Source organism: Sorex araneus, chromosome 4, assembly GCF_027595985.1.
Source record: "Sorex araneus isolate mSorAra2 chromosome 4, mSorAra2.pri, whole genome shotgun sequence".
Classification (NCBI taxonomy): domain Eukaryota; kingdom Metazoa; phylum Chordata; class Mammalia; order Eulipotyphla; family Soricidae; genus Sorex; species Sorex araneus.
Window position 1 is genome coordinate 211710507 of NC_073305.1, and position 27634 is coordinate 211738140.

General features: G+C 55.4%; 1 protein-coding gene across 2 annotated transcripts in view; it reads left to right on the forward strand.

Moving 5' to 3' along the window:
- PRKCB (protein kinase C beta) overlaps window positions 1–27634 on the forward strand; it is a 352872-nt gene that overhangs the window by 303109 nt on the left and 22129 nt on the right. For both annotated transcript variants that reach the window (XM_055136225.1, XM_055136226.1), the window contains exons 12-16: window positions 2041–2103; window positions 5335–5473; window positions 11206–11286; window positions 11586–11693; window positions 19896–20036. In XM_055136225.1, coding sequence (XP_054992200.1) covers window positions 2041–2103; window positions 5335–5473; window positions 11206–11286; window positions 11586–11693; window positions 19896–20036 — 532 coding nt within the window. The remainder of the gene's footprint in view (window positions 1–2040; window positions 2104–5334; window positions 5474–11205; window positions 11287–11585; window positions 11694–19895; window positions 20037–27634) is intronic.

Below are 27634 nucleotides of genomic sequence, written 5' to 3' on the forward strand. Positions count from 1 at the left end.
TAATGGGTCGGGCACTCACCTTGCACTCCCCAACCTGGGTTTGATCCACAAGCATCCCAGATGGTCCCCTGAGTCCCTCCAGAAGTGATCCCTGAGCCCAGAGCCAGGAGTAAGCCCTGAGCGCCACTCAGGTATGGCCTAACAAAAACCAAAACAATAACTGGTACTGTCCCATTGAATCAGGATGACATCCCTGGGAAGGACGCATTTGCATTTCATTTGATAGAGAGGAAACCAAGATCTGGGGGCCTCCATTTATTTTTCTTTTTGGGGTGCCAGGGATGAAACCTAGGGGGCCCCACACTTGCCAGGCAAGTCCTCCTGAGCTGAGTTACTCTCCACGCCCCAAGGGAGTTCGCAGCAACCTGCTTAAGGTCTTGTTGTGCGCCAGGCAGATGTCAATCTCTTGTGCTCACGTCCCCGGCCTGACTCCGTCTCAGCTGCCCTGTCTCCGGGAATCTGAGGCTCCGGCTTGCCTGTGCACTGGGCCATGTGTCTCCTGCGATGGGCAAGACTGACGCTGGGTTTGGGGAAATGTGTTTCTCCTGCTAAGCCCGCCCGGCCCCTCGAGAGCGAGGCAGTGAGGCTCTTCCTCTCCAAACATCAGCCCGTCGTGTGTCTCTCTGGCTTAGACTTCCTGAGACAGGCAGGATCAAGCCAAGGCTTCAGGAATTAGCCGGGTCTCCCCTCTGAGGAACTTTTCTAATGCCTTGCTGCCCCCCGCACCCAGAACCTTCCGGGCTTCTGTTCAGTCGAGCCTGTCCCCTCCCCGGCCACTGCCTTGTGCCCTTGATTCTGGCGGGGTTTGCATTTTATAAGCTAATAAATGGTGTGTGTATGGGAGGTGGGGCCACCACAGCCTAAGCAATGGTCCAGGGGCCCTGGGTCGCACTGGCCCCAGCTGGATGGGCAGCTTAATGCAAGGGCCTGATAGTGTAGTGCTACTTGGACCCTGTGGTTCCAGGGCCACCAGGGCCACTCAGGGGTGGCTGGAGCCTCCAGGGCTACACCTAGTAATGCTCAGGAGGCGGTGAGGTGCGAGGGATAGAACCTGGGTCTTACGCCTCCCCCCCCCCCCCCAGTATGTCTCCTGGCATCAAGAGCTTTTTGGGTTCTTGTTCTTTCACATCATCTCATGGACCTTGGTATAATTCGAATGAGACCACCAAGCTGGACTTCGTCCATCTAATTCCTGCCAGGCCTTAGTCATCCTCAACACAGTGGCATCTTAGCAGGTCCCTCGGCCCCAAAGTCCTGCCCAGAGCTTGCGGTGGAGCTGGACTTTCTCATCCTCTCCAACCCTCTCCTTCTCTCCACCTTCCCTCAGAGCTTGCCCCTGAGACAAGAGACTGCTCTCCGGCCCGGCCGGGCCTGTTCATTGCCCATAAAAGGTGGCCAAGTTATTTCCTGACATGGAGAAATGACTTCCCGGCTTCCTCACTGAAGGAAGAAGGAAGTACAAATAGGACTTGTACCACTGACGCTAGGGTTCAGCCACATTACCTAGAACTGTGAGAGGTTGGGGCTGGAGCGATCGTACAGCAGCCTGGGTGCTTATCTTACATGAAGCTGACCCAGGTTCAATCCCCGGCATCCCATCTGGTCCCCCGAGCACTGCCAGGAGTGATTTCTGAGTGCGGAGCAAGGAGTAACCCCTGAGCTTCACTGGGTATGAACCCCCCCACCTTAACCCCCCCTAAATAAAAACCAAAACAGGGCTAGGTTGGTGGACCCTCTGCCGAGAGTAGCTGTTGTTAGGTATTTTAGCATCATCTACCGTTTTCCATCCCCAACTCATTGTATCCCGTACTTCCTCTCCATAACCTTGATGGTTGCCCAACTGCCCATTCCCAGTTGGTCCCTCATGCAGCCTCATCAACCTCTGCACCCTTCGTCTTCTTTCCCATGCCCACTTCATTGATACGTGTGGCGAACCACCCAGGCGGGGCCCCGTGACGATGGTGTTGAATTCGGGGAGTTGCCGTACACGTGCCGTCTTGAGTTTCTCCCTCACTCCTTCTCTTGTCTTCTGAACCGTAGGTTTTACGCCGCCGAGATCGCCATCGGGCTGTTCTTCTTACAGAGCAAAGGCATCATTTACCGGTAAGCGAACAGAACGGGGATCTCTGTCCCCTCCGCTCCCTCCACTCCTCCCCGCTCTGCCTCTTTCGTTAACTGCTTTTAAAATTAGACTCTCTGCTGGGGGAGGGATCCTCTGGCACTAACTTGGGCATGGGCTCTGCCAGGCAGCATCGCCCAGTGCCCTGGCATCCTTGGGACCCGCTGTGCCCGGTGGTAGATCTCCACAGACTCCGCCAACACAAATGGTTCTGAGCCGGCAGCCCGAGAGTGTCTTGGAGTGGGAGGGTCACTGGCACGTCTTTCTCTTACCTGTGGACCCCACGTGGGAGTGGATGGATGGGGGCGGGCACAGGGAAACCAAGCCAAGAATCTGAGCTGGCAGAATGGGATGGATCAGAATGTGATGAAACAAATCAGTTTAGTTTAGGGTTTGTTTGGTTTTTTAGTTGTTTTTTTTTTTTTTTTTTTTTTTTTTTGCTGTGTAACTGTAATTTAGAAATGGATCTCTGCGTAGCTGGCCCTGAAAGATGGGATGAAGTTCAGGACTTGGCATTTGCCCATTTTTGGAGGAACAAGTGTATGATGAGAGCGGTATGAGTCATCCCACTTTATGTTTCATGCAGAGCAGACGCTGGAGCCTGGGGCTGCTATTTGTCAGTGAGACCAGAGTGGAGAGTCTTACACCCCTCAGAGGCAAAGGGCAGAGAGCGTGCAGGCCGGGGTGGAGCGGTTACACAAGAGGGATGGGCAGAGGCTTCCAGGGCACTTGGCACAGGCAAGGGGCTAGCTCAGAGATCCCGAGGAGCCAGAAAAGGCCATTTCACTTCATCAGAAACCTGTAACGGGTGAGGTGCTCGTGGGGAAGTAACCACGAAGGAAGCAAGACAAAACCCGTTCTCCCCTCACGGAACTTATGTTCTCAGGGTGGGTACATTAAAATCAATGTATGTAAATTAGGCATATTTGCATATGTCTAATTAGGCATATTTGCATCCTACAGTTTGGCCAAGTAGTGGCAGGGGTGGGGGCTCCAGGTTGGGGGCGGGGGGGTGTTGCGTCGATCAACCAGGGTAGGGGTTTGTGGCCTGTGAGGTGCTGAAGGCTGGTTGTCATTCTCTGATGAGCGGGGGCTTTCTTGGGGCCTGGAGACTTGGGGTGTCCTAGCGGAAGCATCTGAGACTGAAAGATGTAAAGATTAGTCCTGGGCGTCCCGGGGCAGTTCACGCTGCTGAGGATGTGGGTGCTGGGCTGAGGAGGATGGGTGCATTTGCCAGAAGCCTGTGGGGTCCCGGGGCGAGAGGTGGGGGTGGGGAATGTTCTTTGCTCTCCCTCATGTGGGAGTAGGAAATCAGCGTAGGACAGACCATGCTCCTGTGGGTGCCTCGTGCCCCCCGCCCTCTGCATCTGCTCCAGGTGGAGCACAGGAGGTCAGAGAGAGGAGTGAGTGTATCTGGCATCTGGGGTATCCCAGGAAGGAACTGGGAACAGGAAGGGTGATCAGAAAAGGATCTTAAGTAGCATGGTCATTGCCCCGTTGCCCGGGCTAAACCTCAGTGGCCTGCCTCAGTGCCGGTCTGACCCAGGATCTGACCCTCTCACTCTCTAAACTGTGCCATTGACTTCATAGTGGGAGCATCTTGGGGTGCCCATGGAAATTCTGGTGTTGAAAGGTATGCATGCGCACATACACACACACACACACACACAGACTGACCGACAGACCAACCAACACACATACACAGACTGAATGACTGACCAACATACACACACAGACTGACCAACTGACCGACCAACATACACACAGACTGACTGACTAACTGACCAACACACACACAGACTGACTGACCAACATACACACACACAGACTGACCAACTGACCAACATACACACACACAGACTGACCAACTGACCAACATACACACACACAGACTGACCGACTGACCGGCCAACACATACAACACACACACACACACACACACATCAACTATTTCTCTCCTGAATGCTGCCATTGACCTCGGCATTCAAGCCATTGACTTCAGTGGGACACAACCCAAGAAAGTGGGCTCATGGGGCCCTTGCCATGATTTTGGTTTGGGGGCCACACTTGGCAGTGCTCAGGGCTTGCTCCTGGCTCTGTGCTCAGGGATCACTCCTGATAGTGTTTGGTTGGGGGAGCCATACGGTGTGTCGGGGATCAAACCCAGGTCAGCCACAGGCAAGGCAAGCCCCCCACTGGCTGAACTTACTAGTGGCCCCCATGCGGTCTAGTCATAGTACCTGGCATGGCTCTAGCCCCCATGAGTTCTGCCTTCTGTGCTGACATTTAGACCTAACTCCTGCAGGCAGGCCTCCATGTAGAAGGAACTTCATCACTCAAGGTGACTGAGATTCAGCACTGGACTTCAAGATTATTGAGAAAAAAAAAATCAGTGCTGGGAGAGGAAACAAGTCATTTGAGTAGTTCCTATCAACTGGGCTGGGATTCAGAGCTCACAGGGACCGGGACTGGGGTCTGGGATTGGATGAGGGGCAGTGACCCTCCTCAGAAAATGCAAAGAACCATATTGCAAGTACTGGGGCCAAGCTGAACTGTTTCCTCTCATTTCTTCCTCCACAATTCCTCTGTGTGTGTGTGTTTGTGTGTGTGTGTGTGTGTATGTGTGTGTGTTGAGGGAACTTTAGTCACTCAAGCTACTGAAGTATTACCGAACTGAATTTATATGGGGGGAACAGAATTCATCTCCTCCCATACAAAATGGTAAAGCCAGGTACGATCACCCCTCCGGCATCTAGAATGCTCAGTACCCATCCCTGTCACCCAAGCCCTTGAATCAGAAGGACACAGTGACTGTGGAATTGTGAATGATCCTAGTTGGGAGTGGTTCCGGGTGAGTGTGGCGGGGGAGGGGGCTGGGCAATCTCCAGAAAGCTGAGATTTGCAGGGAGGGGCTCCTGAGTCCCTAAGCAGTGCTGAGAAGGCCTCCCCAAACTCCCCGAGACAAAGGAAGCCTCAGTGGACCCTGCATTTTACTAGCTGTCCATGAGGGCTCCCACAGCTGCCGTCTCCTTGTGAGACGCTTGGATCTGTAGACAAGGCAAGCGCAGAGGCTGGGGTCCCTTCCCCGCTCCTGAGCATGACTTCAGCTAGCAAAGGGGGTGAGGCTCTTCCCACCAGGACCCTCAGAGCACCTCACTGACCTGCCGCTGTCCACACGCTGCCTTGAACCAACTCCCCCGATTCTGTTCCCACAGCGACCTCAAACTTGACAACGTGATGCTGGACTCGGAGGGCCACATCAAGATCGCCGACTTCGGCATGTGCAAAGAGAACATCTGGGACGGGGTGACCACCAAGACATTCTGCGGTACCCCCGACTACATAGCCCCCGAGGTGAGCGCGGGGGCGGGGAGGGGCTGATGCAAGGCCACGTTTTGGTCAGAACTGGCCAAGGTCGGGGAGGGGGGATGGTGTGTGTGGGGGGGTGGGGAGGTCTTGGCAATCCCGTCACGGTCTTCTCAAAAGTGTTCCTTGGAGATCATACCTGCTCATCAGCTTCCCCCGAGTCCAGAGGGTCAGGTCGAAAAGGCATTGTGGTTTGGGAGAAGGTTTAACTAAAACTCAAAAGAACCAGTCGGGGGGGGAGGGGCTGGAGTGATAGCACAGTGGGTAGGACGTTTGCCTTGCATGCAGCCGACCCGGGTTCAGTTCCCAGCATCCCATAGGGTCCCCTGAGCACTGCCAGGAGTCATTCCTGAATACATGAGCCAGGAGTAACCCCTGTGCATCTCCAGGTGTGACCCAAAAAGAAAAAAAAAAAAAGAACCAGTCAGGACCCCTGGGGGGACCTTCTGTGTCAGATCACTGTGATCTAGGGCCACCTGGTAGCCCCCAAGAAGGACGTGGACATGTTTGTAGGAGAGGGTGGAGAGGTGGGAGATGTCCCCAAGGCTGATGTATGACATAGGGTCTGTGGATTAGAAGGTGTTGCAGGTGCTGGGCTGAGCCCGGGAGAAGGTATTTTCCTTCCTGGACTCGGCTGTCAGTGAGATGAACGGCAGCGACACCGTCCAACTCACTGAGGAGGTTGGCAGTGGCAGGGCCGCTGCCCCCAGGGGTCCCCACGTTGCCTCATGAGGCAGTGTGTTCCGGGACTTTCTAAAGGAAGGAATCTGAAGGCGTGGTTTGGGGATGTTCCAGGATTTCTCTTTTCTGGATGTCCCTGGAGGTGGAGCCGGGGTGGAGGGTCGGGGTGGGGAGGCTGGGGGAGGGGAGAGGGTTATCCTGTCATTTAAAACCTGGGTCCCCGTCACTCAAGCCTCTCAGAGGCTGATTGGCAAGACCCAGAGGTGCACACACAGAAACACAAGTCCTTCCTTGCCACACAAGTTTTGTTTTTGTTTTTGCTTTTTGGGTCACACCCAGCGATGCACAGGGATTACTCCTGACTCATGCAGTCAGGAATGACTCCCGGCAGTGCTCAGGGGACCCTATGGGATGCTGGGAATTGAACCCGGGTCGGCCGCATGCAAGGCAAATGCCCTCCCCGCTGTGCTATCGCTCCAGCCCCAACCACACAAAGTTTCAGTAGTGGGAAGTCGGAGACAGTCACGTGGCTGCCGACAAGCCGGTGCTGGCGTGCTTACGTGGCCTGCTGTCAGGACGCAGCCCTGACAGAGACGGCAGGATGTCTGTGTGTGGGGTGAGTGTCCGCCAACGGGGCACTGAGGGGGCTCGGGCTGTGTGTGGCAGGGACTCCTGAGGGCAATGCTTCTGTGGAAAGGCCTTCGCGACAGGCTGCCAAGAAACGCACAGTCATGATAAACGCGAGAGGAGATCATGAATGGGAAATGAGACTCCACGAAGCTGGCCCGGGGTTCTCGCAGGAAGCGTATCTGCCTGTGAAATCCCAACACCAGGAGGATTACATACGGATTTTAGAACATGAGTACCTCTAAGGAGAATGGCACGGTGAAGAGAAATTTAGCTCGGTCTATCTAGTATTTAAATTTCCCCCACGAGGGAAATGAATTTGTCTGTGGTCTGAATGATTTAAAAAAGCCATCTGTGGGGCTAGAGAAATTGGACAGGGGTCAAGGCCCTTGTCTTGCGTGCCACCAACCCCACATAGGGTTCTGAGCACAGCCTGGGGTCTCTTCTGAGCATGACAAAACCAAGAATGGCCCCCCGAGCACTGGGATGGTCTGACCCGACTCTCCTGCCCCACTAATAAAAAGTCACCCTTCCCCCTGCTAACCTGGAGTTTGATCCCCAGTACTGAGTGGGGCCCCTGAGCACCACAAAGGGAGCCCTGGGTTCCCCTCCCAGTACCCTGGACCCAAGTACTGAACTTAACATCTGGTCCACTCTGGTGGCTGAGCTCTGCCAGGAAGGACTCCAGCACCCCCCCCCCACCGCATCTCACTACCCCCAGCCTTCAGGACTGCTGGAGGTGGTCTTTTTTTTTAGTAGTCCTTGATCACAGTAGTCAGAATTTTGAAACAACCAGAATGCCCGAGAACAAACGACTCGTTAAAGAAACTATGGTACATCTACACAATGGAATACTATACAGCTGTTAGAAATGAAGTCATGAAATTCGCTTGTAAGTGGATGGACATGGAGAGTATCGTTGCTGAGTGAAATGAGTCAGATGGAGAGGGACAGACATAGAAGGACTGCACTCATTCGTGGGATATAAAGAAACATAGTATGAGACTAACATACTCATACTATGTTTGTATGGACAGTAGAAACAAGGGCCAAGGGGATTGCTATATGGCTAAAAGCCTGCCTCAAGGGATGGAGGAGAGGGCAGTTGGGATAGAGAAGGGACCACTGTGACAAGGATGGTTGGAAGGGATCACTCGGGATGGGAGACATGTGCTGAGAGTGGGTCAAGGACCAAACATGATGGCCTCTCAGTATCTGTACTGCAAACCATAATGCCCAAAAGGAGAGAGAAGAGAGGGAGAGAGGAGAGAGGGGGGGGAAGGGAGAGAGAGGTGCTTGCCATACCGGCAGACTGGTGGGGGGGGTGGCAGAAGGGATATGGGGAATGTTGGTGATGGGAAATGTGCACTGGCGGAGGGATGGGTGTTAACATTGTATGACTTAATGGCGATCAGGAAAGCTTTGTAACTGTATCTCACGATGACTCATTTTAAAAAATTAAAAATAAAAAAAAATAGAGTAATCCTTTATTAGAAAAAAAAAAGTCCTTTGTTAGGACTCGGGGGGGGCCCTTCTGACGCACATCTGGGCTCCTGCTCATTTTGCCCCTGAGTCAGGATACAGCCCACAGTCTCTGGCTCTGCCCTGAGCTGGTCCCCGGGGTCTGGTTCTGGCCCCTGCTTCGCCTTGGTCAGTCCCTCCGAGTGCTGCTTGGAACACGTCCAGCCTCCCTTCAGACCAGCCCAGTCCGGCCCGGTCCTGTCAGAACCTGCAGGGTGGGAAGTGTGTCTGGGCTTGGCCGGAGTCCATCAGCGCTGTTTCCTCCTCGGACCCCTGAGGGGAGAACGGGGCCTCTGACCAGACTGTCCTTGGGGCTCGGCCAGGCTGCCAGCCCAGCCCCGGGGGCCCCTGCTCTCATCTCTGCAGGCTCTGTTTTCCTTTTGTCGAAGGATTAACTTGTTAGGCTGTCAGGAGGATCAAAGAAGACATGAAGTACTTTAAAACTGTGAAAACACTTTCAAGGAGAAGTGTCGGCTGAGAGCGCTCTCTGCCTTCCCGGCTGTGAGTTCTCCTCCCGGGGAGAGGCAGCTCAGTACCCGGCCCTTCGGGGCACCACAGCTGGGTCTGTGCAGACACTGGCACGGAACAGGACAAGCTGTCCCAAAACACGGAATTTTCTATGACTCAATAATGAGGTTATTTTCAGGGCGGCGGGGTGTGGGGGAAGTTGGTGGTCAGGGCTTACTCCCGGCTCGGTGCTCAGGGGTCACGCCTGCCTCGGAGAACCATGTATGGTGCCAGGGATGGAATTTGAGTCTCCCTCATGCGAGGCAAACACCTGCCGGCTGGACTGTGTCTTTGCACCCTGGCTAACATTTTGAGGCTTGTATTTCCCTCCCTGGGAAACTGAGGCAGGATTCAAGTCTAGGCTGTCAGATCCTCGGGCTCTGGCACCTTTGAGCCTCTTGCTTTTCCGTGTGGTATCCGGAAGGATGTGGAAAACCTGGGCTCAGCCATGCAGTTCTTTCTGTCTCCCGTACCCGGTAACCCATCAGTTCCACGTCCCGGAATGCGTCCTCAGGACATCAGCCGCTGAGTGTCCAGGCACCTGGTGACATGGATCCATGTTGTCATCTCCAAAGAAACGCTGTTCCTGGGGAATCGATAAAATAGACTTTGGGGTACTGGTGAAACGCGATGCAGAGGTTAGAAACAGAGGGGCTAGGGTGCAAGTGTTAGCAGGGAAAATTTGCATGAATAAAATGCTTCATTAAAGGCCCACATATAAAGGAATATCAGTAAAATTCATACATATAGGTGGAGTTAATGTGTTTTTTTTTGGTTTGGGCTTTTTGGTGTTTTTAATTTTTTTAATTGAATCACCCTGAGATATAGTTACAAAGCTTTTATGGTCAGGTTTCAGTTATACAATGTTCCAACACCCATCCCTGCACCAGTGTACATTTCCCACGATGTCCCCCCATCCCTCCTGCTGACCCAACCCCCTTTTCTTCTCTCTCTCTCTTTCTCTCTCTCTCCCTCTTTCTCTCTCTCCCTCCCTCCCTCCCTCCCTCCCTCCCTTCCTCTCTCTCTCTCTCTCTCTCTCTCTCTCTCTCTCTCTCTCTCTCTCTCTCTCTCTCTCTCTCTCTCTCTCTCTCCTCTTTTGGTAGTTTTTGTGGGGATATTTTTGGTCCCACCTTGTGGTGCTTGAGGCTTACTCCTGGCTTAGGGGTCACTCTTGGTAGGGCTCAGGAGACCATACGGGGGTGGGGGGGGGCTGGGGATCGAATCCAGGTTGGCTGCATACAAGTCAAGTGCCCTACCCACTCTACTATCTCTCTGGCCCCCACAAGTGGAAATAATATGAAACGATAGAAAAAAAATTCTAGGAGAAGATTACCTAGATCGTCACCATCGTTTTTCTCTTGAGAAAGAATCATGGGTGGTTTTAGTTGCATTCTCTTATCCCTAGCTCCCTAGCCACATTTCTAAATAAGTCATCATGCATGGGAATGCATCAGTCACTACCTAAATTGTCTTCCTTGTGATGAAAGAACATCAGCGGTATGGGCTGGCCTACCCCAACCTTCGTCCATGCAGTGCTAAGCGGGTCCGTGTTGTTTTGTGACTGTTAGGACTGGTACAGTGAGAATCAGGCAGCTTTTCTTCCTCCAGAGGCCTCCCTCGCTGAGTTCGAATGAAGACCAGCATCGCAAAGGCCACATGAGGGGCTGGAGTGATAGCACAGCGGGGAAAGCATTTGCCTTGCACGTGGCCAACCCGGGTTCGATCCCCGGCTTCCCATAGGGTCCCCTGAGCCCCACCAGGAGTAATTCCTGAGTGCAGAGCCAGGAATGACACCTGAGCATCGCCGGGTGTGGCCCCCAAAGCTAACAGTAAAGAGAAGAGAAAAAGAGAAGGCCACGTGAGCTTCAAATGTAGGTCCCCTCAATACCCCAATTTGGAACCACAACACCCAAAAGGGAAGAGAGATATCAAATTGGAATGCCCCGCCACAGAGGCGGGGTGGGGTGGGGGGATGGGATTGGGGGTGGGGTGGGGTGGGAGGGATACTGGGTTTATTGGTGGTGGAGAATGGACACTGGTGGAGGGATGGGCTCTCAAACATTGCATGAGGGAAAAACAAGCACGAAAATGTGTGAATCTGTAACTGTACCCTCACTGTGACTCACTAATTAAAAAATAAATAAATTTAAATAATAAAAAAAAAATGTAGGTCCCCATCCCCAGGTCCTTTGGGGAAGACCGTCCAGCACGTAGGGGAAGCATGGAGCTGCAGTCCACAGGCGTCCAGGTCTTTCACTGGCCTGCAACTGGGCTGCCACCTGGGTCTTGCCCCACCGTGGGCGCCAGGCCGGGGAGGAACACTCCTTCCTCCGGGCACCGAGTGGCGTGTGGGGTCCCGCTGATGGCAGCCTTCTGCTTTCCAGATCATTGCGTACCAGCCCTACGGGAAGTCTGTGGACTGGTGGGCCTTTGGAGTCCTGCTGTACGAGATGCTGGCCGGCCAGGTAATTGGAGGCCACTTGCCGGGAGAGTCCTCCCCTCTGCCCCGCCGGGCTTCTTGGAACGAACGTGTCAGCTCGAACATCTGAACCCGCCCAAGTGCCAGTGTGTGTGTGTGGGGGGGGGCTGCCCTGAGCAATGAACCTTTGTTCCTGATCTTCTTCTCGGAAGCCCTGGGCGTGGCTTCTCTGTGGACCCTGCAACGGGGGGAAGTGGGGGCTGGGGATTTGCGGTGGGGGCTGGGGGAGTGGGGGTGGGGGCTCAGGCAGGACCCCTTTGTCTTCCACCCTCCTCTGTTTCACAGGCGCCGTTCGAAGGGGAAGACGAGGACGAACTCTTCCAGTCCATCATGGAGCACAACGTGGCGTACCCCAAGTCCATGTCCAAGGAGGCCGTGGCCATCTGCAAAGGGGTGAGTGAGCAGGTGCCCGTGCAGAGCCGCCCCCTGAGGTCCGGGCGAGCCGGGAGGGAGGGGGACTGCACCAGACCCTGAGGCCTCCTGCGTGCATAAACCCGGCCCGAACCTTCCCCGGGCAGAGGGGTCGGCTTCCCATCCGCATCCGCACAAAGCAGCCGAGAGGCCGGATTGCAGCCCGCATGGAGCCGGCTGGGCTCCAGGCTGTGCGCGCCCAGCTCAGGAGGATGTCTAAGGCCTCCATGGAGTGTACCCGAGGCTTTGCCCGAGAGCCTGGGCGCTGGGCAGCAGGTCTGCAAGGACAGTCCGAGGGCGGGCATCCTCCCCTGCCCTGTGGCCGGCGTCCTGCCAATGCTCAGCCTCAACCCGTGTGCTGAGAGCGTCACACCGAGCGTTGCTGTAGGGGACCTGGGGAATACGCTCCCCCACACTCAGTGACCCTGACCTAAATCCCCCGGCCCACGCCTGGCTCTCCCCCTGCACAGCCGTGCAAGCCCTGGGGGAGCTGAGGACAGGTGACGTTTGCGGGGAGTTGAGGGCGCCTGCAGCCCTGGCTGACTTCATTGACTTCATTTGCACCTTAAGAGGAGCCAGACATGCTCGGGGGCACTGCGGGAGATTCTGGTCCTCACGGGGCCGGCCGAGCTTTGGCTGGCCCTGGAGAGCTGGAAGGGCCGTTTCTGAATGTGCTCCACATTCCTGGGATTCAGTCCAGGCGTCTTTATCTCGAAAGTCCCCACGTGGCTTGGAAACCTCTGCCTACCGGGGCGCTGCTCCGGGGGCCAGGGGGTTAGCAGTGCCAGGCCCCGGCTGGGTCCCGGCCTCCGTGTGCCCCAGGACACCCAGCAGTACCTCATCCTCGGGCCTTTGCGTTGAACTGTCCAGTGCAGGTGGCTGCAAATCGCGGAGAGTGGCCCTGGGTCCCCTGAGCATCGCTTTGGAGCACTCCCAACCCCCCAAAGCAGCTGGTTGGCCCCTCTGACCTAAAGCCGTCGCTGGGAAGGTGCAAAGGTCGCCTTGATGAGGACGTTCAGGCGGGGGCTGGGAGAGAGCATAGCAGGGAGGGCGCACGCCCGGCCGGGGGTCCACTCCCGGCACCTCGGGGTCCCCTCAGCCTTCCCAGTTCAAACCCTGGAGGTGCCCCAGCACTGTCAGGGCTAGGTATCCCTGACACCACAGGGCTGGAGCAGCAACATGTCCTCGAACCCATGCGCTGAACACTTAGGCCTGGTTGACTGAGAATTACCGGATGGATTCTGGGTCTCCTGAGCACTGCTTGGAGCACCAGCCTCCCGCCCTTCCCCTCATACACGCACACGCGCGCGCGCGCACACACACACACACACACACACACACCCATATAACTCCAAACTGGCAGCTTTTCACTTAAACCAGTGCCTTGAAATCCTCCTCCGGGTCCAAGGAAACTGCCTTGAGGAGAAGTGCAGTCACATCCCGAGGGGCCCAGTACAGCAGCCCTCCAGCCCCCCACCGCACCACTGCTGTGTCTGCACAAGCCTTGGGAAGGCGGCAGATGTCCAGTGCCTCCCCCAGCCCCCGCGAGAGCAGGGATAGTGGCTCTCTCCGTCCAGGAGCGCCTGTGCTGTGGCCGCGTCCGCCGTAAAGGAGGCCAAGCGTGGGTCTGAGCTCTGCTCGGGACGCAGATCTCCCCGGGAAGACAGGGAGCTGGTAATCGTCTCTGTGCGACTTGGCTGAAATCCGTTTCCAGGGGATAATCGGTAGGGGAGAGGCGGGGAATGAGGCACTGTCGCACTGTCGCACCGTCGTCCGGCGTTCATCAATTTGCTCAAGCCAGCACCAGTAACGTCTCCATGGTGGGACTTGTTGTTACTGTTTTTGGCATATCGAATACACCACAGGGAGCTTGCCAGGCTCTGCCGTGCGGGCGGGATACTCTCGGTAGCTTGCCGGGCTATCCGAGAGGGATGGAGGAATCAAACCCAGGTCGGCCACGTGCAAGGCAAACGCCCTACCCACTGTGCTATATCACTCCAGTCAGGAAAACCCGAGATTTATTCAGAGAAAAGGCCACAGGGTTGGGGCCTGGAGCTCTGGGCCGAATATGGAGAAGGCTCTTCCCCGAGCTGGTAGTTGAGCAATGTTCAGGGAATCACCCAGAACCAGAAACATCTGTTTGCCGTTGCCCATGAAAATGCTGATCCTAAAAAAAAAAAAGAAAAAAAAACCCACAGGGCTCGAGTGATAGCACAGCAGGTAGGGCGTTTGCCTTGCATGCGGCCGGCCCCAGGTTCAATTCCCAGCATCCCATATGGTCCCCTGAGCACTGCCGGGAGTAATTTCTGAGTGCAAAGTCAGGAGTAACCCCTGTGCATCACCGGGTGTGACCCAAAAAGCAAAATAAATGCTGATTCTTTGTTTATTTAATTTAATTTAATTTTTTTTTTTTTTGGTGAAGCAAGATGGATTTTATTGAATGAAATTGACATAGAAAGACATGAGGGGAGAGGAAAGAGAGGAAGAAAATGTGTCCAGGAGAGATGCCAGGTTGAAAAAGCAAGTCGAGAAGCAGAGAGACATAGGGAAAAGGAGCAGGAAACCCGCTGCTCAGGGGAGACCCGGAGCTTCGGGCGCAGGGGGAGAGCCCTGATCCCGCTGTGCCCGTCCCTTCCCGCCGAGCGTTCAGGAGCTGGGTCGGGGGCCAGTGTCCCTTTGATCCAGGGGACAAGCCCTTTTGGACTTGGAAAAAGGGCCCGGCAAGATTCAAATCCCAGTCGCAGCCTTTTGCCCGGAGACGGCAGGGAAGTCACTCGGCCCCCTCTGTCGGGGGTGGGCTGGGGGGAGGCGATGAGGGGGTCAGGGGAGAGTCCTTTGGTCAGTGACTGAGTCGATGCAGGTAAATCCCTGGCCGCAGAGCCTGGGCTGTCCTAGGTGCCACGGCAGGGCAGCTTTGGGCATTTGAGTTTAAACCCCTGTGACAGGAATTTAGTAAGAGAGGGGGCAGAGGGAGGTGAGATTCTTTGCAAATCTTGACCCTTGCACTTCCTAGGCGCCTGGTCTTTATTGAGGGGTGCCCCCAAGCTGTGCTCAGAGAGACCTGGGACCCCGCTGCTGGTCTTGGCCCACTAGGCTGACCATGCCGTGCTGTTCAGTTCCTGCAGTGCTGGGGTTCCTCGGGGCACCCCTCCAGTGCCCAGTGCCCTAGGGAGCTGCACCCATCAGGGGCTGCAGGGTGGCCAGAGTGAAACCCCAGCAGTGAAACCCCCACTGGGTACTACCCCTCAGCTCCTGGAGCAACTTCCTCTGAAACTCTGGGCTTATATCTGTCATCCCGTTGCTCATCGATTTGTTCGAGCGGGCACCAGTAACGTCTCTTATTGAGAGCCTTATTGGTACTGTTTTTGGCATATCCAATATGCACGGGTAGCTTGCCAGGCTCTGCCATGCGCTGGGCTTATACATAGATATATTTTACTTGTTTATTGAATCACTGTGAGACAGACACTGACATGTTAGATTTCAGTCATACAGTATTCCAACACCCACCCCTCCACCAGTGCACATTTCCCAGCACCAGTGTCCCCAGGTTCCCTCCCATCATGCCCCACCCCCCGAGGCAGGCATTTTTCTTCTCTCTCCTCTCCTCTCTCTCTCTCTCTCTCTCTCTCTCTCTCTCTCTCTCTCTCTCTCTCTCTCTCCTTTTGGGCGCTCTGGTTTGTAATATTGATACAGAAAGATTATTAATGCATTATCCCTTTACCTACTTTTACCTACTTCTGGACTGGAGCAATTGCATAGCGGGTAGGGCGTTTGCCTTGCACGTGGCCAACCCAGGTTTGATTCTTCTGTCCCTCTTGGAGAACCCGGCAAGCTACTGAGAGTATCCCGCCCGCATGGCAGAGCCTGGCAAGCTACCCGTGGTATAATCGATATGCCAAAAACAGTAATAATAAGTCTCACGTTACTGGTGCCCACTTGAGCAAATCAGTGAACAATGGGACAACAGTGCTACCTACTTTTAACCCTCAGATCTTGTCCAGCGTGATCATTCCCAGCTATCATTGTCATACTGGTCCCTTCTCCGTCTTACCTACCCTCAGCCCCACACACACTTGTGGTTAGTTCCAACCATTGACCAGTGCTCCTAACCCCTGTTTTCCCTGGCCATGGATATTACTCTTCTACTGTATATCATTTTTATATACAAAAATGAATTTGGCTTATGTTTTTAATCTTTAAAATGGGAGATAGGGCCAGAAAACTGGTACAGCAGATACTCTGGACACCGCTGACCCAAGTTCAATCCCCAGGCCAACCCTTGATTTGCACGCAGGAGTCCCAGGTTTGATCCCCAGCATCCCATCTGGTCCCCTGAGCCCCATCAGGAGTGATCCCTAAACTCAGAGCCAGGGGCGAGCCGTGGGCATCGCTGGGTGTAGTGTGGCCCAAAACAAAACAAAACAAAACAAAACAAAAATACTCATTGGCCACGGTTTTTGAGAGCATGAAACAAGCGAAGCAAAGAGGAAGCTCTGGGCATGCGTGGTGCAGGCGCATGGTCGCTGGACGCCGGCTCAAGCGCCTCCCCATTCGCAGCCCCGCCCGCTGGGCCTGGGGGCTCCAAGTGGGCCGTGAAGGAGCATCTGTTCCAGGTCAGCTGCGTTTAGCTTCGGCTCCGATGAGCAATTTCCCCGGCAGAGTGGATTTCTGCGCATTTCAGAGCCCGTCCCGGACAGCATGGGGACAGCTCTCTTCCCGCAGGGCCTGGGGTCCTTTCGGAGAGGCCTGGGCCGAACCCAGGAGTTGCTTCGTCCAGACTGACGCTTCCAGGAAGGGCTGATGCTCATGCCAGAGTCAGGGCATCCCCCTGAACAGCCGGCCCCTGGGGATCGTCCGGAAGGTGATGTGAGGAGTGGGGCGAAGGGGGGAAGGGAACCCAGGCCGCCTGAGTGCAGAGTGCGGGGACCAGGCAGATTTTTCGAGAGCATCAGGTGCTTCTGCTGTGGCTTTGCATTTGATGTCTTCCCACTTACTGGGTAATTGAGCTGGGCTTTCGGAAAGAGTGCCTCGGAGCCAGACAGCTAGTACAGGGATTAAGGCGCCTCTGTTGCAGGCTACCCATCTTGGTCCAGTTCCCAGCGCCGCATAGGGTCTCCCCAGGATGCTGCCAGGAGTGCTCCCTGAGCACAGTGCCAGGAATAAGCCCTCCTATGTGGCCCAAACCACCCCCCCTCCCAAGAAAGATGGAAGAAAGGAAACAGTCCCTTTCCCATTGAAAATGTTCTTTCTATCTCCACCCCCACGTAAAGCACTATGTTGGGGCTGGAGCAATAGCACAGTGGGTAGGGGGCATTTGCCTTGCATGTGGCCAACCCAGGTTCGATCCTCGGCATCCCATATGATCCCCCAAGCACTGCCAGGAGTGACTCCTGAGTGCAGAGCCAGGAGTAAGCCCTGAGCGTCCCCAGGTGTGACCGGAAAAGTTAAAAAAAAAAGTCATATTTTACCAAAAAAAAAAAAGAGTATAGCATTGCTCAGGGGCTGGAGCAATAGCACAGCGGGTAGGGCGTTTGCCTTGCAAGCAGCTGACCCGGGTTCGATTCCTCCGCCCCTCTTGGAGAGCCCAGCAAGCTCTGAATATCTCACCCATATGGCAGAGCCTGGCAAGTTAACCCATGGCGTATTCGATATGCCAAAAACAGTAACAACAAGTCTCACATGGAGATGTTACTGGTGCCCGCTCAAGCAAATCAGTGAGCAACGGGATGACAGTGCTACAGTGATACAGCATTGCTCAGATGGCCACGCTCGCGTTGACAGCCTGAAGGGAAACAGAAGCTGCAGTTGGTGTGAAAGTAAGCAGGTCTTTGAGACAGTACATGGGTTAGCGCACAGGCCTTGCACATGCCCGACCCAGGTTAGTTCCCGACACCCTCCCGCTCCCCTGCCGGAGCATCACCAGGTATAGCGTTGAAGGCCCCTGAGCACTACCGACAGTATCCAAGGAGCACTGCGTCCTCGGGTCTTACACTGAACCCCGGCCTGATTGGCTGACTCTCACCAGGAGTGGCCCCAGTGTCCCCTAAAGCACTCACTCGGGAGCACCTGCCCACCCCTACAAAGAAGTGAAGCAAACAAATGGGACCAGAGAGATAGCAGAGAAGTTAGAGTGCTTGCCTTGTGCACAGCTGACTCCAGTTTGATCCCCTGTGTATTTGTGTCCAACCCATACCCCCAACACATGCACACACACACACACACACACACACACACACACACACGGAAAACAACAACAGGAACCAAGCAAAGACAGTGTAAAACAGATCTGCAAGGACTCTGCAGGGCAGATCTCTGACGGCTTCTCTGGACCCAGTTTTCTTCTCCTTTCCCTTCCTCTTGCATCCTCTCCCCTCCCTTCCCCACCCCTTCCCTTCTCCAGGCCAGCCACATGCAAGTCTAGCACCTTACCCTGCAACGAGAGAGCAGAGGGCACTGACTGGGAGGCCTTCAGCTGAGAACCTGGGCTGTGACAGGGTTCCAGACTGGAGACCCTCACTGGGGTCCATAATGGTGCAGCTGATCAGGACCCCTCGCTCTCTCTTCCCTCCCCTTCTCACTCCACAGATATGTCCAGACTTGATCCAGTTGACTTCTCCACCAACCTTTCCTGGCTGAGCCACAGATGCCGCCAGCAAACTCAATGTCCAGGGCTGTCTTTGCCTGCTCTTAACTGCGGGCTGGGGAGAGAGGCGGTGGAGAGACCCAGTCCTTGCTGTGTTGCTTGCCCTCTGGGTGTGTCCTCACCAGTTTCTTCACCTCTCTGAACTCAGTTGCCTTGTCAATCAGATTGGAACGATCTCAGTAAGCTGTGAGAACCAGCAGGGACCTGGCGTGTCAAGACAGAGACCCGTAGCTCCTAGTTCTTTCCTCCCTGGAAGACAAAAGTTCCTGGGGAAAGTCTGTGTCAGTGGATGTGTGTGGAGGGAAGGAGCCATAGGTCAAACCCTGATGACCTTTGGCCCAAATCAGGGTTGAGTGAAGTTGCTGGGGTCACTGCTTCGTCGTCTGTAAATTTGAAGCAAAGATCTAAGGACCTTGATGTTATGAATTGTTTGGTGGCAAGTCCCAGAAGCTTTTTGGATTTGTATATTCCAAAAGTCTTTGTTTCCCCTTTGGATGTTTTCTTACTTGCTTTTACTTATTTTGGGTTTGGGGTCCACACTTAGGGTTTCTTCCTGGCTCTGCACTCAGGGATTACTCTTCATGAGCTCAGGGGACCCTACGGGGTACCAGGGATCGAACCCAGGTCAGCCACATGCAAGGCAAGAGCCTTACCTACTGTACTATCTCTCTGGGTCCTCGCTTGCTTTTATTTTCTTTTCAATTGCCCACTCTTCCATCTCTCCTGTTGGTGCCTTTGCTAAAATCTGAGCTCGGAGAGACGCTTCTGTTGCTTTGCACTCCTTTACAAGAGGAAACCTGCGTGGTTTCACCTTTGAGCCTCTATTCCTCTCGTTTAGCAACTGGCTTGTTGACCCAAAGGTACAGGAAGTTTGATAATCACGGGAGCATGTTTTCATTCTCATGCACAATATCAGGGCAATGAGCTGTATGCAGGGTTTGGACTATTTAACAAGCATTCAGAAAGTAATTAATTGAAACGTGGGTCCCTTTGACTAATATTTTTTCTTCTGTTCTGTCATTTTCCCCATCGCTTCGCCGAGCAATGTAAATATTATCTGAATCAACGTGGCCTTTGCCTTGGTCTAGATCCCATCTCCTTGCGGAGGGCGGAGGGGAATTGGCAGATATTAAAAACGCTTCTCGTCCACGCACCCGTAATTGCAGAAGACTCCTTCTTCAATCAAAAAGGCTTCATGTGACATTTCGCACTTGAAGTTCAGGGCCACGTTCCTGCTAGAGTTGAATGGACCCTCAGGGATACAGCGGGAACTGCCGGCATCACCCGGTGGGCCTGTCTGTTACAAAACCCTGGCTTAGCAAAGGTTGAAAAGCCCCCCATGAAAGCAAGTCTTGACTCCGTTGTGCATTCTTCCCTTGCCCACGGAGCTGTCATTTCTGACGGCCTCAGTTCTCCTCTTAACCTGCTGGCACTACAATTTATGTTTGTTAAACCACATTCGAGTGTGAGCCACCGGTGGTACGCACCAACATGTTCAAAGCCTTCCAGTCAAACAGCACTTGCCCTTTCTCTTGCAGCTGATGACCAAGCATCCAGGCAAACGTCTTGGCTGTGGCCCCGAAGGTGAACGTGACATCAAGGAACATGCGTTTTTCCGGTATATTGACTGGGAGAAACTTGAACGCAAAGAGATCCAGCCCCCGTACAAGCCGAAAGCCGTAAGTAAATTGTTCTCTCTAGCCATCAGCTGCGTTCTTCCTTTCCTGCTCCGACTTGGGGTGGGGGGTGCAGAAAACTTGCCGGCACGTTCCGATGTCTCTCCTTGTGAGCGAGCCGAAAATGCTCCCGGCTTTTGTCCAAAGCCACAGGCTACCAGGATGGAGCTGTCCGTTCTCCACAGCCTGTTGTCTCTCCGTCTGGGAAAGACAATCCGCAGAGAAGCTGCAGTTTTATCCGTTCGGTTCCTGCCCCTGTCTTCGCCGGTAACTCGCCCGTGCCCCCATTGTGTGGTGAGCAGGGTTCAGCTCCATTTTTGGATGATGATAAAGAGTCTAATTTCACTCTGCGGCCCCCCCCACGCAACAACACCCCAGTGTGACTGTGTCATTTTCTCTTCCTACTGACATTGAAAAGGTCATGTTGTTTATCTCAACAGTATTTAAATTTAATTCTGAAACGTACACTCCACCTGAATCAGTGAGTGAGGCAGCAACCGCCAGCCCCCACCGAGGAGAAACAGAATGGAACAGGAGGCCAGGCTGGCACGGGGCGGGGGGGGGGGGGGGCGGGGGGTGAGGGATGGGTGTGGCCACTGGGGGAAGAGGCTTTGAGATGATGTTTACAATGTAAGAAGGGAAGTCTCACTCACCCTTGCTCTGGGAAACGGTTTCCATTCCCACTCAGCGGGGAGGGGTGAGGGAGAAAGCGTTTGCACCTGAATTCAGTAGCTAGGACTCCAGGCTGTGTCTTTGTTAGATGAAGAAGAGGGGAGACCTGGGACTCTCCTAGGGGTTGAAAGACTCACACCGCGAGGGGGGACTGAAAAGCGAACATAAATACTGTTATTAAAACCCGAAGTCATGGGGCTGGAGCGATAGCACAGCGGGTAGGGTGTTTGCCTTGCACACGGCCGACCTGGGTTCTAATCCCAGCATCCCATATGGTCCCCTGAGCACCGCCAGGAGTAATTCCTGAGTGAAGAGCCAGGAGTAACCCCTGTGCATCGCCGGGTGTGACCCAAAAACCAAAAAGAAAAAACAAAACCAGAAGTCATGGGCCTGAAAGGATGGTACCAGCAGGTAAGATGCCTGGGGCTTGCACGGGGCCCACCCGGGTTCGATCCCCAGCACCCCATAGGGACACGCCCCCAAGTCCCACCGGAAGTGATCCCTGGGCACAGAGCCAGGAGCACCACCGAAATTGTGGTCCCGAGAGAGAACACAAGGTGTTAAGGAGCTTGTCTTGCACAGGGCCCGGTTTGAGCCCCGGCAACACAGAGGGTCCCCCGAGCACTGTCAGGAGCCCAGAGCCCAGAGCCAGGAGTCAGCCCTGAGCACTGTTGGGTTGGCCCCACCTACCTCCAACCCTTAACCCCGCCAAAAGAAATATAAAATGACCCAGAAGTTGTAAGGGGCTTGAGGAGTCAGGAGAGGGAAGTAGCAGTGGTCGATAGTTCGATACTGTCACCCAGTTCTTGACGCTTAGGGCAGGGCTAAAGCACGTGACAGAGGAGGAACTAAAGCACATGACATAGGATGGGGCTAAAGCACCTAACATGGGGCGGGGCTAAAGTGCCTGGCAGAGTAGGGCTGGAGCAATAGCACAGCGGGTAGGGTGTTTGCCTTGCACGCAGTCGACCCGGGTTCAATTCCCAGCATCCCATATGGTCCTCTGAGCACCGCCAGGGGTGATTCCTGAGTGCAGAGCCAGGAGTAACCCCTGAGCATCGCCAGGTGTGACCCAAAAAGCAAAAAAAAAAAAAAAAAAAAAAAGAAAGTACCTGACAGAGGGTGGGACTAAAGTGCCTGACATGGGGTGAAGCTAAAGCACCTGACAGAGGCAGGGGTTAAAATACCTGACATGGGTGAAGCTAAAAGCACCTGAGAAAGGGCGGGGCTAAACACCTAACATGGGGCAAGGCTAACGTGCCTACCATGGGGCGGTGCTAAAGCACCTGAAAGAGGGCGGGGCTAAACACCTAACATGGGGTGAAGCTAAAGCACCTGACAGAGGGCGGGGCTAACGCATCTGACATGGGGCGGGGCTAAAGCATCTGACAGAGGGCGGGGCTAAAGCATCTGACATGGGGCGGGGGTAAAGCATTTGACAGAGGGCGGGGCTAAAGCACCTGACAGACTGGGGCTAAAGCATCTGACATGGGGCGGGGCTAAAGCATCTGACAGAGGGCGGGGCTAAAGCATCTGACATGGGGCGGGGCTAAAGCATCTGACATGGGGCGGGGCTAAAGCACCTGGCAGAGGGCGGGGCTAAAGCACCTGACAGACTGGGGCTAAAGCATCTGACATGGGGCGGGGCTAAAGCATCTGACAGAGGGCGGGGCTAAAGCATCTGACATGGGGCGGGGCTAAAGCATCTGACATGGGGCGGGGCTAAAGCGTTTGACAGAGGGCGGGGCTAAAGCACCTGACAGACTGGGGCTAAAGCATCTGACATGGGGCGGGGCTAAAGCACCTGACATGGGGTGAAGCTAAAGCATGGGGCGGGGCTAAAACACCTGAAAGAGGGCGGGGCTAAAACACCCGACATGTAGCAGCTCCTTCCCTCCTCCCAGCAGTGGATGTGGTGCAGGAAGAAGCGGCTCAGAGAAGTCAAGCACACAGGCTGGGGTCACTCAGTCACGTGTGTGGGAGCAGGGGCCCACCCCAGACGGTGCAATGCTCTCTCGCTGACCAGGTGCCAGAGCCCGTTTCTCCCGCTGCCTGGTGCCATCTTTTTTCTGCCGAGGCCAGCTCTATCCGGCCTCACTCACTTTTCCAGAGCACCTGCCACGAGGTGGCTGGTTCTGGGCTGACCAGAACTCCCAGCCTCAGGGAGGCGGGCTCTGCCTTGCTCTCTCCTCATCAGCGTCCTTCTGCGGGGTCCCACTCGCTTTTGGATGTGTTGGCAGCAGGCGGGTGAGCCACTGTTCCACCCAGTTCCAGTTCCAAGAAACTCTTCCTGCACCATATATGCCTCTTTGTGGCCTTTGGGGGTGGAGATGATGCAAACCCAGGTCGACACTGAATCAGTGACCCTGGGTCCTGTCATTAACACCGGAGTCCATCCTGTCTGCGTGAGGTTTAAGAGTGGCCTTTGACCCCGGATCTCTGCACAGCGCTGGCCGGTGGGTGTAGGAAGTTGAATAACCCCCGCTCTGCCACCTTGGTGGCCTCTGCCAGTCCATGGACAAGTCTACGAGATAAGTGCAGACCCCCAGTGCAAAAAAGGTTAAAGATCTGGGGGCTGGAGCGACAGTACAAGGGGTACGGCTGTTTTCGCCTTGCGGACAGCTGATCCAGGCTTGATTCCGGTCATCTCTTATGGTCCCCTGAGTGGTCCTTGAGCACAGAGCCGGGAGTCAGCTCTGAGCACCGCCAGATGTAACCTAGAAAACCAAAATGAGAGGGGGCGGGGAAATAAGGTTGGAGATGGCTGGTTTGGACTATTCCCCGGCTAACAGAGTATGTCTAGAAAAGGTCTCGTCCCGAGCCTGGCTCGGAGAAAGTGCTTTGGCGAAGGGGCCCTTCCTCGCCTGACTAAAGAGCTGAAGAGTCCAGTGAGGACTGAGTAATAGGCTCCGTCATCACTTCCGCTTGCCATGGGGCGTCCAAGAGACCCAAGGCCTGGGCTCCCTGACACAGGCTGAGTGGGGACTTGGGAGATCCCGAGATGTTCCAGATGTTCGGCCCCCAGCACTAGGATTCGAGCTGCACCTGGGATCACCTCAGACAGGATTAGAAATAATAGCGGATAGGCCACCCACCCCTGACATCCCACCTGCGCGGATGCCGGCACGGCAGCAGCAGACCAACGATGGCCTCGGAGCCCTGCACCCCTCCCTCCCTCCCTCGGGGCGCCCCTGCAGTCAGTGGCCACGTGCTGGAGAGAGTTCAAGAGCCTGCCTGTCTGTCTGCCAGGGCCCCTGATTCATGCACGCTATTAAGCAGAGCGCAGTGCAGGGAGACGGAGCAATAACCGAGGATTATACTCACCCCCTCCCCCGAAGGGGGCTGTTAGGGGAGGTTCATTAAAATCATTTTCAACGGGTGCCTTACGTTGTCCCCCAGGCCATCGCTTATTGTGACAGGAAGCTGTCTGCAGAGCATTGTTCCTGGTGGAGAAACCTCGCCCGCTTGGCTCTTTCGGTTCAGGATGATTTTATTTTATTTTATATATATTTTTTAAATTTTTTTTGGGGGGGAAGGCCACATCTGGTGATGCTCAAGGGTTGCTCCTGGCAATGCTCAGGAGACCATATGGGATGCTGGAGATCAAACTTGGGTTGGCTGCATGCAAGGCAAGGACTTGACTCACTGAACCATCACTCTGTCCCCAAGATGAGTTTTTTTTTTTTGCTTTTGCTTTTTTGGGTCACACCCGGCGATGCACAGGGGTGATTCGTGTCTCTGCACTCAGGAATTACCCCTGGCAGTGGGTCTGAATAGCAGCAACTATACTTCCGCTTGACTCTCCTTTTCTTATTATTTTTTTTCTTTTTGGGTCACACCCAGCGATGCTCAGGGGTTCCTCCCGGCTCTGCACTCAGGAATCACCCCTGGCAGTGCTCAGGGGACCCTATGGGATGCTGGGAATCAAACCCAGGTCAGCCACGTGCAAGGCAAACGCCCTCCCCGCTGTGCTCTCGCCCCCAGCCCCCATGGTTTTATTCTTTTAACGGGGATCAGATGGTGTCATCCTTTTGCCCAAAGCTGTGGAAATGTCTGTTCCTTAGCACCATCGTTTGCTGTGGAGAGGGGGCGGGGGGCCTTCTGAAAGCAGCATTTCCGAGCTCCCTTCACTTCAGTCTGGCTTTGTCCATGCAGAACCTTCCGCCTGGCGTGTCCAAAAGCCCTTCTCCATGCTCACCCCACCCCTGCCCCTCCTGGCCCAGCACCTTCCCCCATCGAGTCAGCGGAGCATCAACCCTGCCCTGCTCATTTTCTAAACAGGGTGCGGAGGGTGGGGCAGGGGGCTCTTCTGCCAGCCTGTGCCCGACTCGGCAAGTGCCGCTGTCACGTTCCACGGAAGCTCTGTCTTTCCAGCCAGTCCCGGTGCCTGACTTCTCCTATTCCCGATCCCCCACCTGGCACGGGGTCGGTTCCTCCCCGGTGCCTGATTATTTTCCCCGTGGGCAGCGAGGAAGGGAACGCGCACCAGGGGGGCAGGCGAGAGTCCGGCGCCGCCCGTGCTGGGCAGCGGGCTGCCGCGGGGAGCGGGGTTAGAGCACACAGTCCGCTTTCCTCTGCTGCCGCAGGGTGTCTCCGACAAATTGGTTGTTGTGGAAGTCCCTGCCCTCCCTTTCGAGAGGCCTATAATTTGGGCGCTGAACTGTATCTGTCACGGCGCCCGCGGTGGTGCCGTGGGCGCGGGATCTCTGACTCCGGGTGGGGAAAGCCGGTGCCTGCCGCCCGCCCCGCCCGGTGCTGTGCTATGGCCCAGAATTTTCACTTCTTGGTTTGTTTTCCCCTTTTTATACCCCCCCGCACCCGCCCTCCCTCCGCTTCCTTTCCCTGTGTCGCTGTTGTGATTGCCCTTGACTCTGGGGCTTTGGGGGGGGGGGTGGCATGGGGGGTGGGGTGCTCCTGGCGGCAGGGAAGCATTAGGGAGTGCAGCTGTCAGTCACACCTTCAGTGGGGACCCCCAGGGGCCCAGACCGCAGAGCTGCCAACTCTGAGCTCTGCTTGGAGGAATCTGAGAATCCCACAGCAGGAACCAAACTCACGGCGCCAGGTTGGCAAAGCCGGCACTGGTGGATGGAGGTGAGGTGGGGGCTTGGGGGTAAGTTTTTATTTTGTTTTTGGCCATGAAAACCATCCCCCGCCACCCGGGGCCCCTAATACTGCTTCTCTTTTTTTTTTTGCTTTTTTTTGGGGGGGTCACACCCGGCAATGCTCAGGGGTTACTTCTGGCTCATGAACTCAGGAATTACCCCTGGTGGTGCTCGGGGGACCCTATAGGATGCTGGGAATCGAACCCGGGTCGGCCGCGTGCAAGGCAAACGCCCTACCCTCTGTGTTATGGCTCCAGCCCCTAAGGGGTACACACCAGTCACTTGGTTCACATGGGAATGGCTGATGAGAACGGAGAGTGGGACTGGCCCGGAGCGGGCACTGCTGGCCGCCAGTGGGCACGCGGTGGACACAGTCAGGTCAGGGGTGAGGGCAGGTCCTTTGGGGCTGGCGTGTCTGCCGGGTGGGGACAGTCGCGTGAGGAACTGCGAGATTCCTCCTGCTCGAAAGCCGAGCCCTGCGTGTGGTCGCGTGGGTCCGGTTGCACCGTGTGCAGCGGGCCGAGGTCAGGCCGTCTGCCGGGCGGGCGTGCCGGGGTCCAGGCGGGGAGGGTTGCAGAGCTGCGTGAGCTCGTTCGCTCTTCTGCTGGGGCCGAGCCGGGTGCGAGGACCCGCGCTCTGAGCAGCATGTGTTGAGGCGAGGCACTGTGGGTCCCTAAAGGTGCTGGAGTCGCGGCCCCGAAAGCAATGAAAGCCTCCGCCCATGGGGGACGGGCAGTCTGTAGAGGGGGGCAGACAGGTATTAAACCCAGAACGCACAAATTGGTTGCAGTTACAATGGGCACTTCGGAGGGATGGGAATGGGAGCACTGGGGCCCGGGAGGGGGGCAGTCAGTGTTCTGTAAGGTGGCTGGAAAGTCTCAGTGAGCAAGCAACGAATCAGAAAAGGGAAAAAGGTGAGGGAGAATGGAGCCTTGTCTCTGTGGGAAGAAGAAGGAACTGGCTCAGGTGGTCACAACAGGTGCAAAGGCCCTGGGGCAGACACTTGCCTAGCGCCTTCAAGGGAATGGGCAAGGGAGACATGGCATCAGAGAGGATGTGGATTTAGAGGGTTTTGGGGTCAAGGGGCCCTGGGAGGGCCGGTGATTCTGACTCTCACTGTGCCAAGAGAGGGCTGAGAGCAAAGAACAAAGCACATGTGTGGCTTGTAAAAACCCGACCTCTGCCGACTCATGGGAGAGGTCAGGAGAACAGCTGTAGGGCTCTGGCAGCAACTCAAGCGAGAGTGGTGGACATGAGGTGGACGGCACAGGGCTACCCGGATGACCCCCATCATTTCAGCATGGCATCCCCAAGCCCTCCCCAGCTCCTGGCACTGCCAGGCCCCTCAGAATTGCCCACGGGGCAGGACAGATTATTCCCCACCCCTAGACCGCCTACCTCCTGGCCATTGAGTAGCACCCATGAGCCGTGTGGAGCCGTCCTGGGAAGAAGCAGGGGGCACCCCTGGGGGAGCCAGTCAGGACCGCGGCGAGGTCAGCGCTCTGGTTGCCAGGGGCTCGGGCCGGACCCGGCTCCGTCGTCCCAAGAACCACATGGAGATCGGGAGGCTCAAGGCGATGCCCAGCAGTTCCCTTTAGGGAAAACCCAGAACCTGGCTGTGCCCTGAAGACCCCCAGGGTGCCCCCTGTCCGGTGGCAGCACCCATGTGACTCACCTGAGTGAGATCCCCGTGTGCCGGAAGTTTCATTCAGGTCCCACTCTGAAAGTGAGAAAGCCCAAGCCCAGAGCGAAGCTTTTGTTTTCCCAAGAGGCAGCCTGAGGCTCAGGGTCCCCAGTGGCCCCAGCTGGCAGCCTCGGTACAGCAAA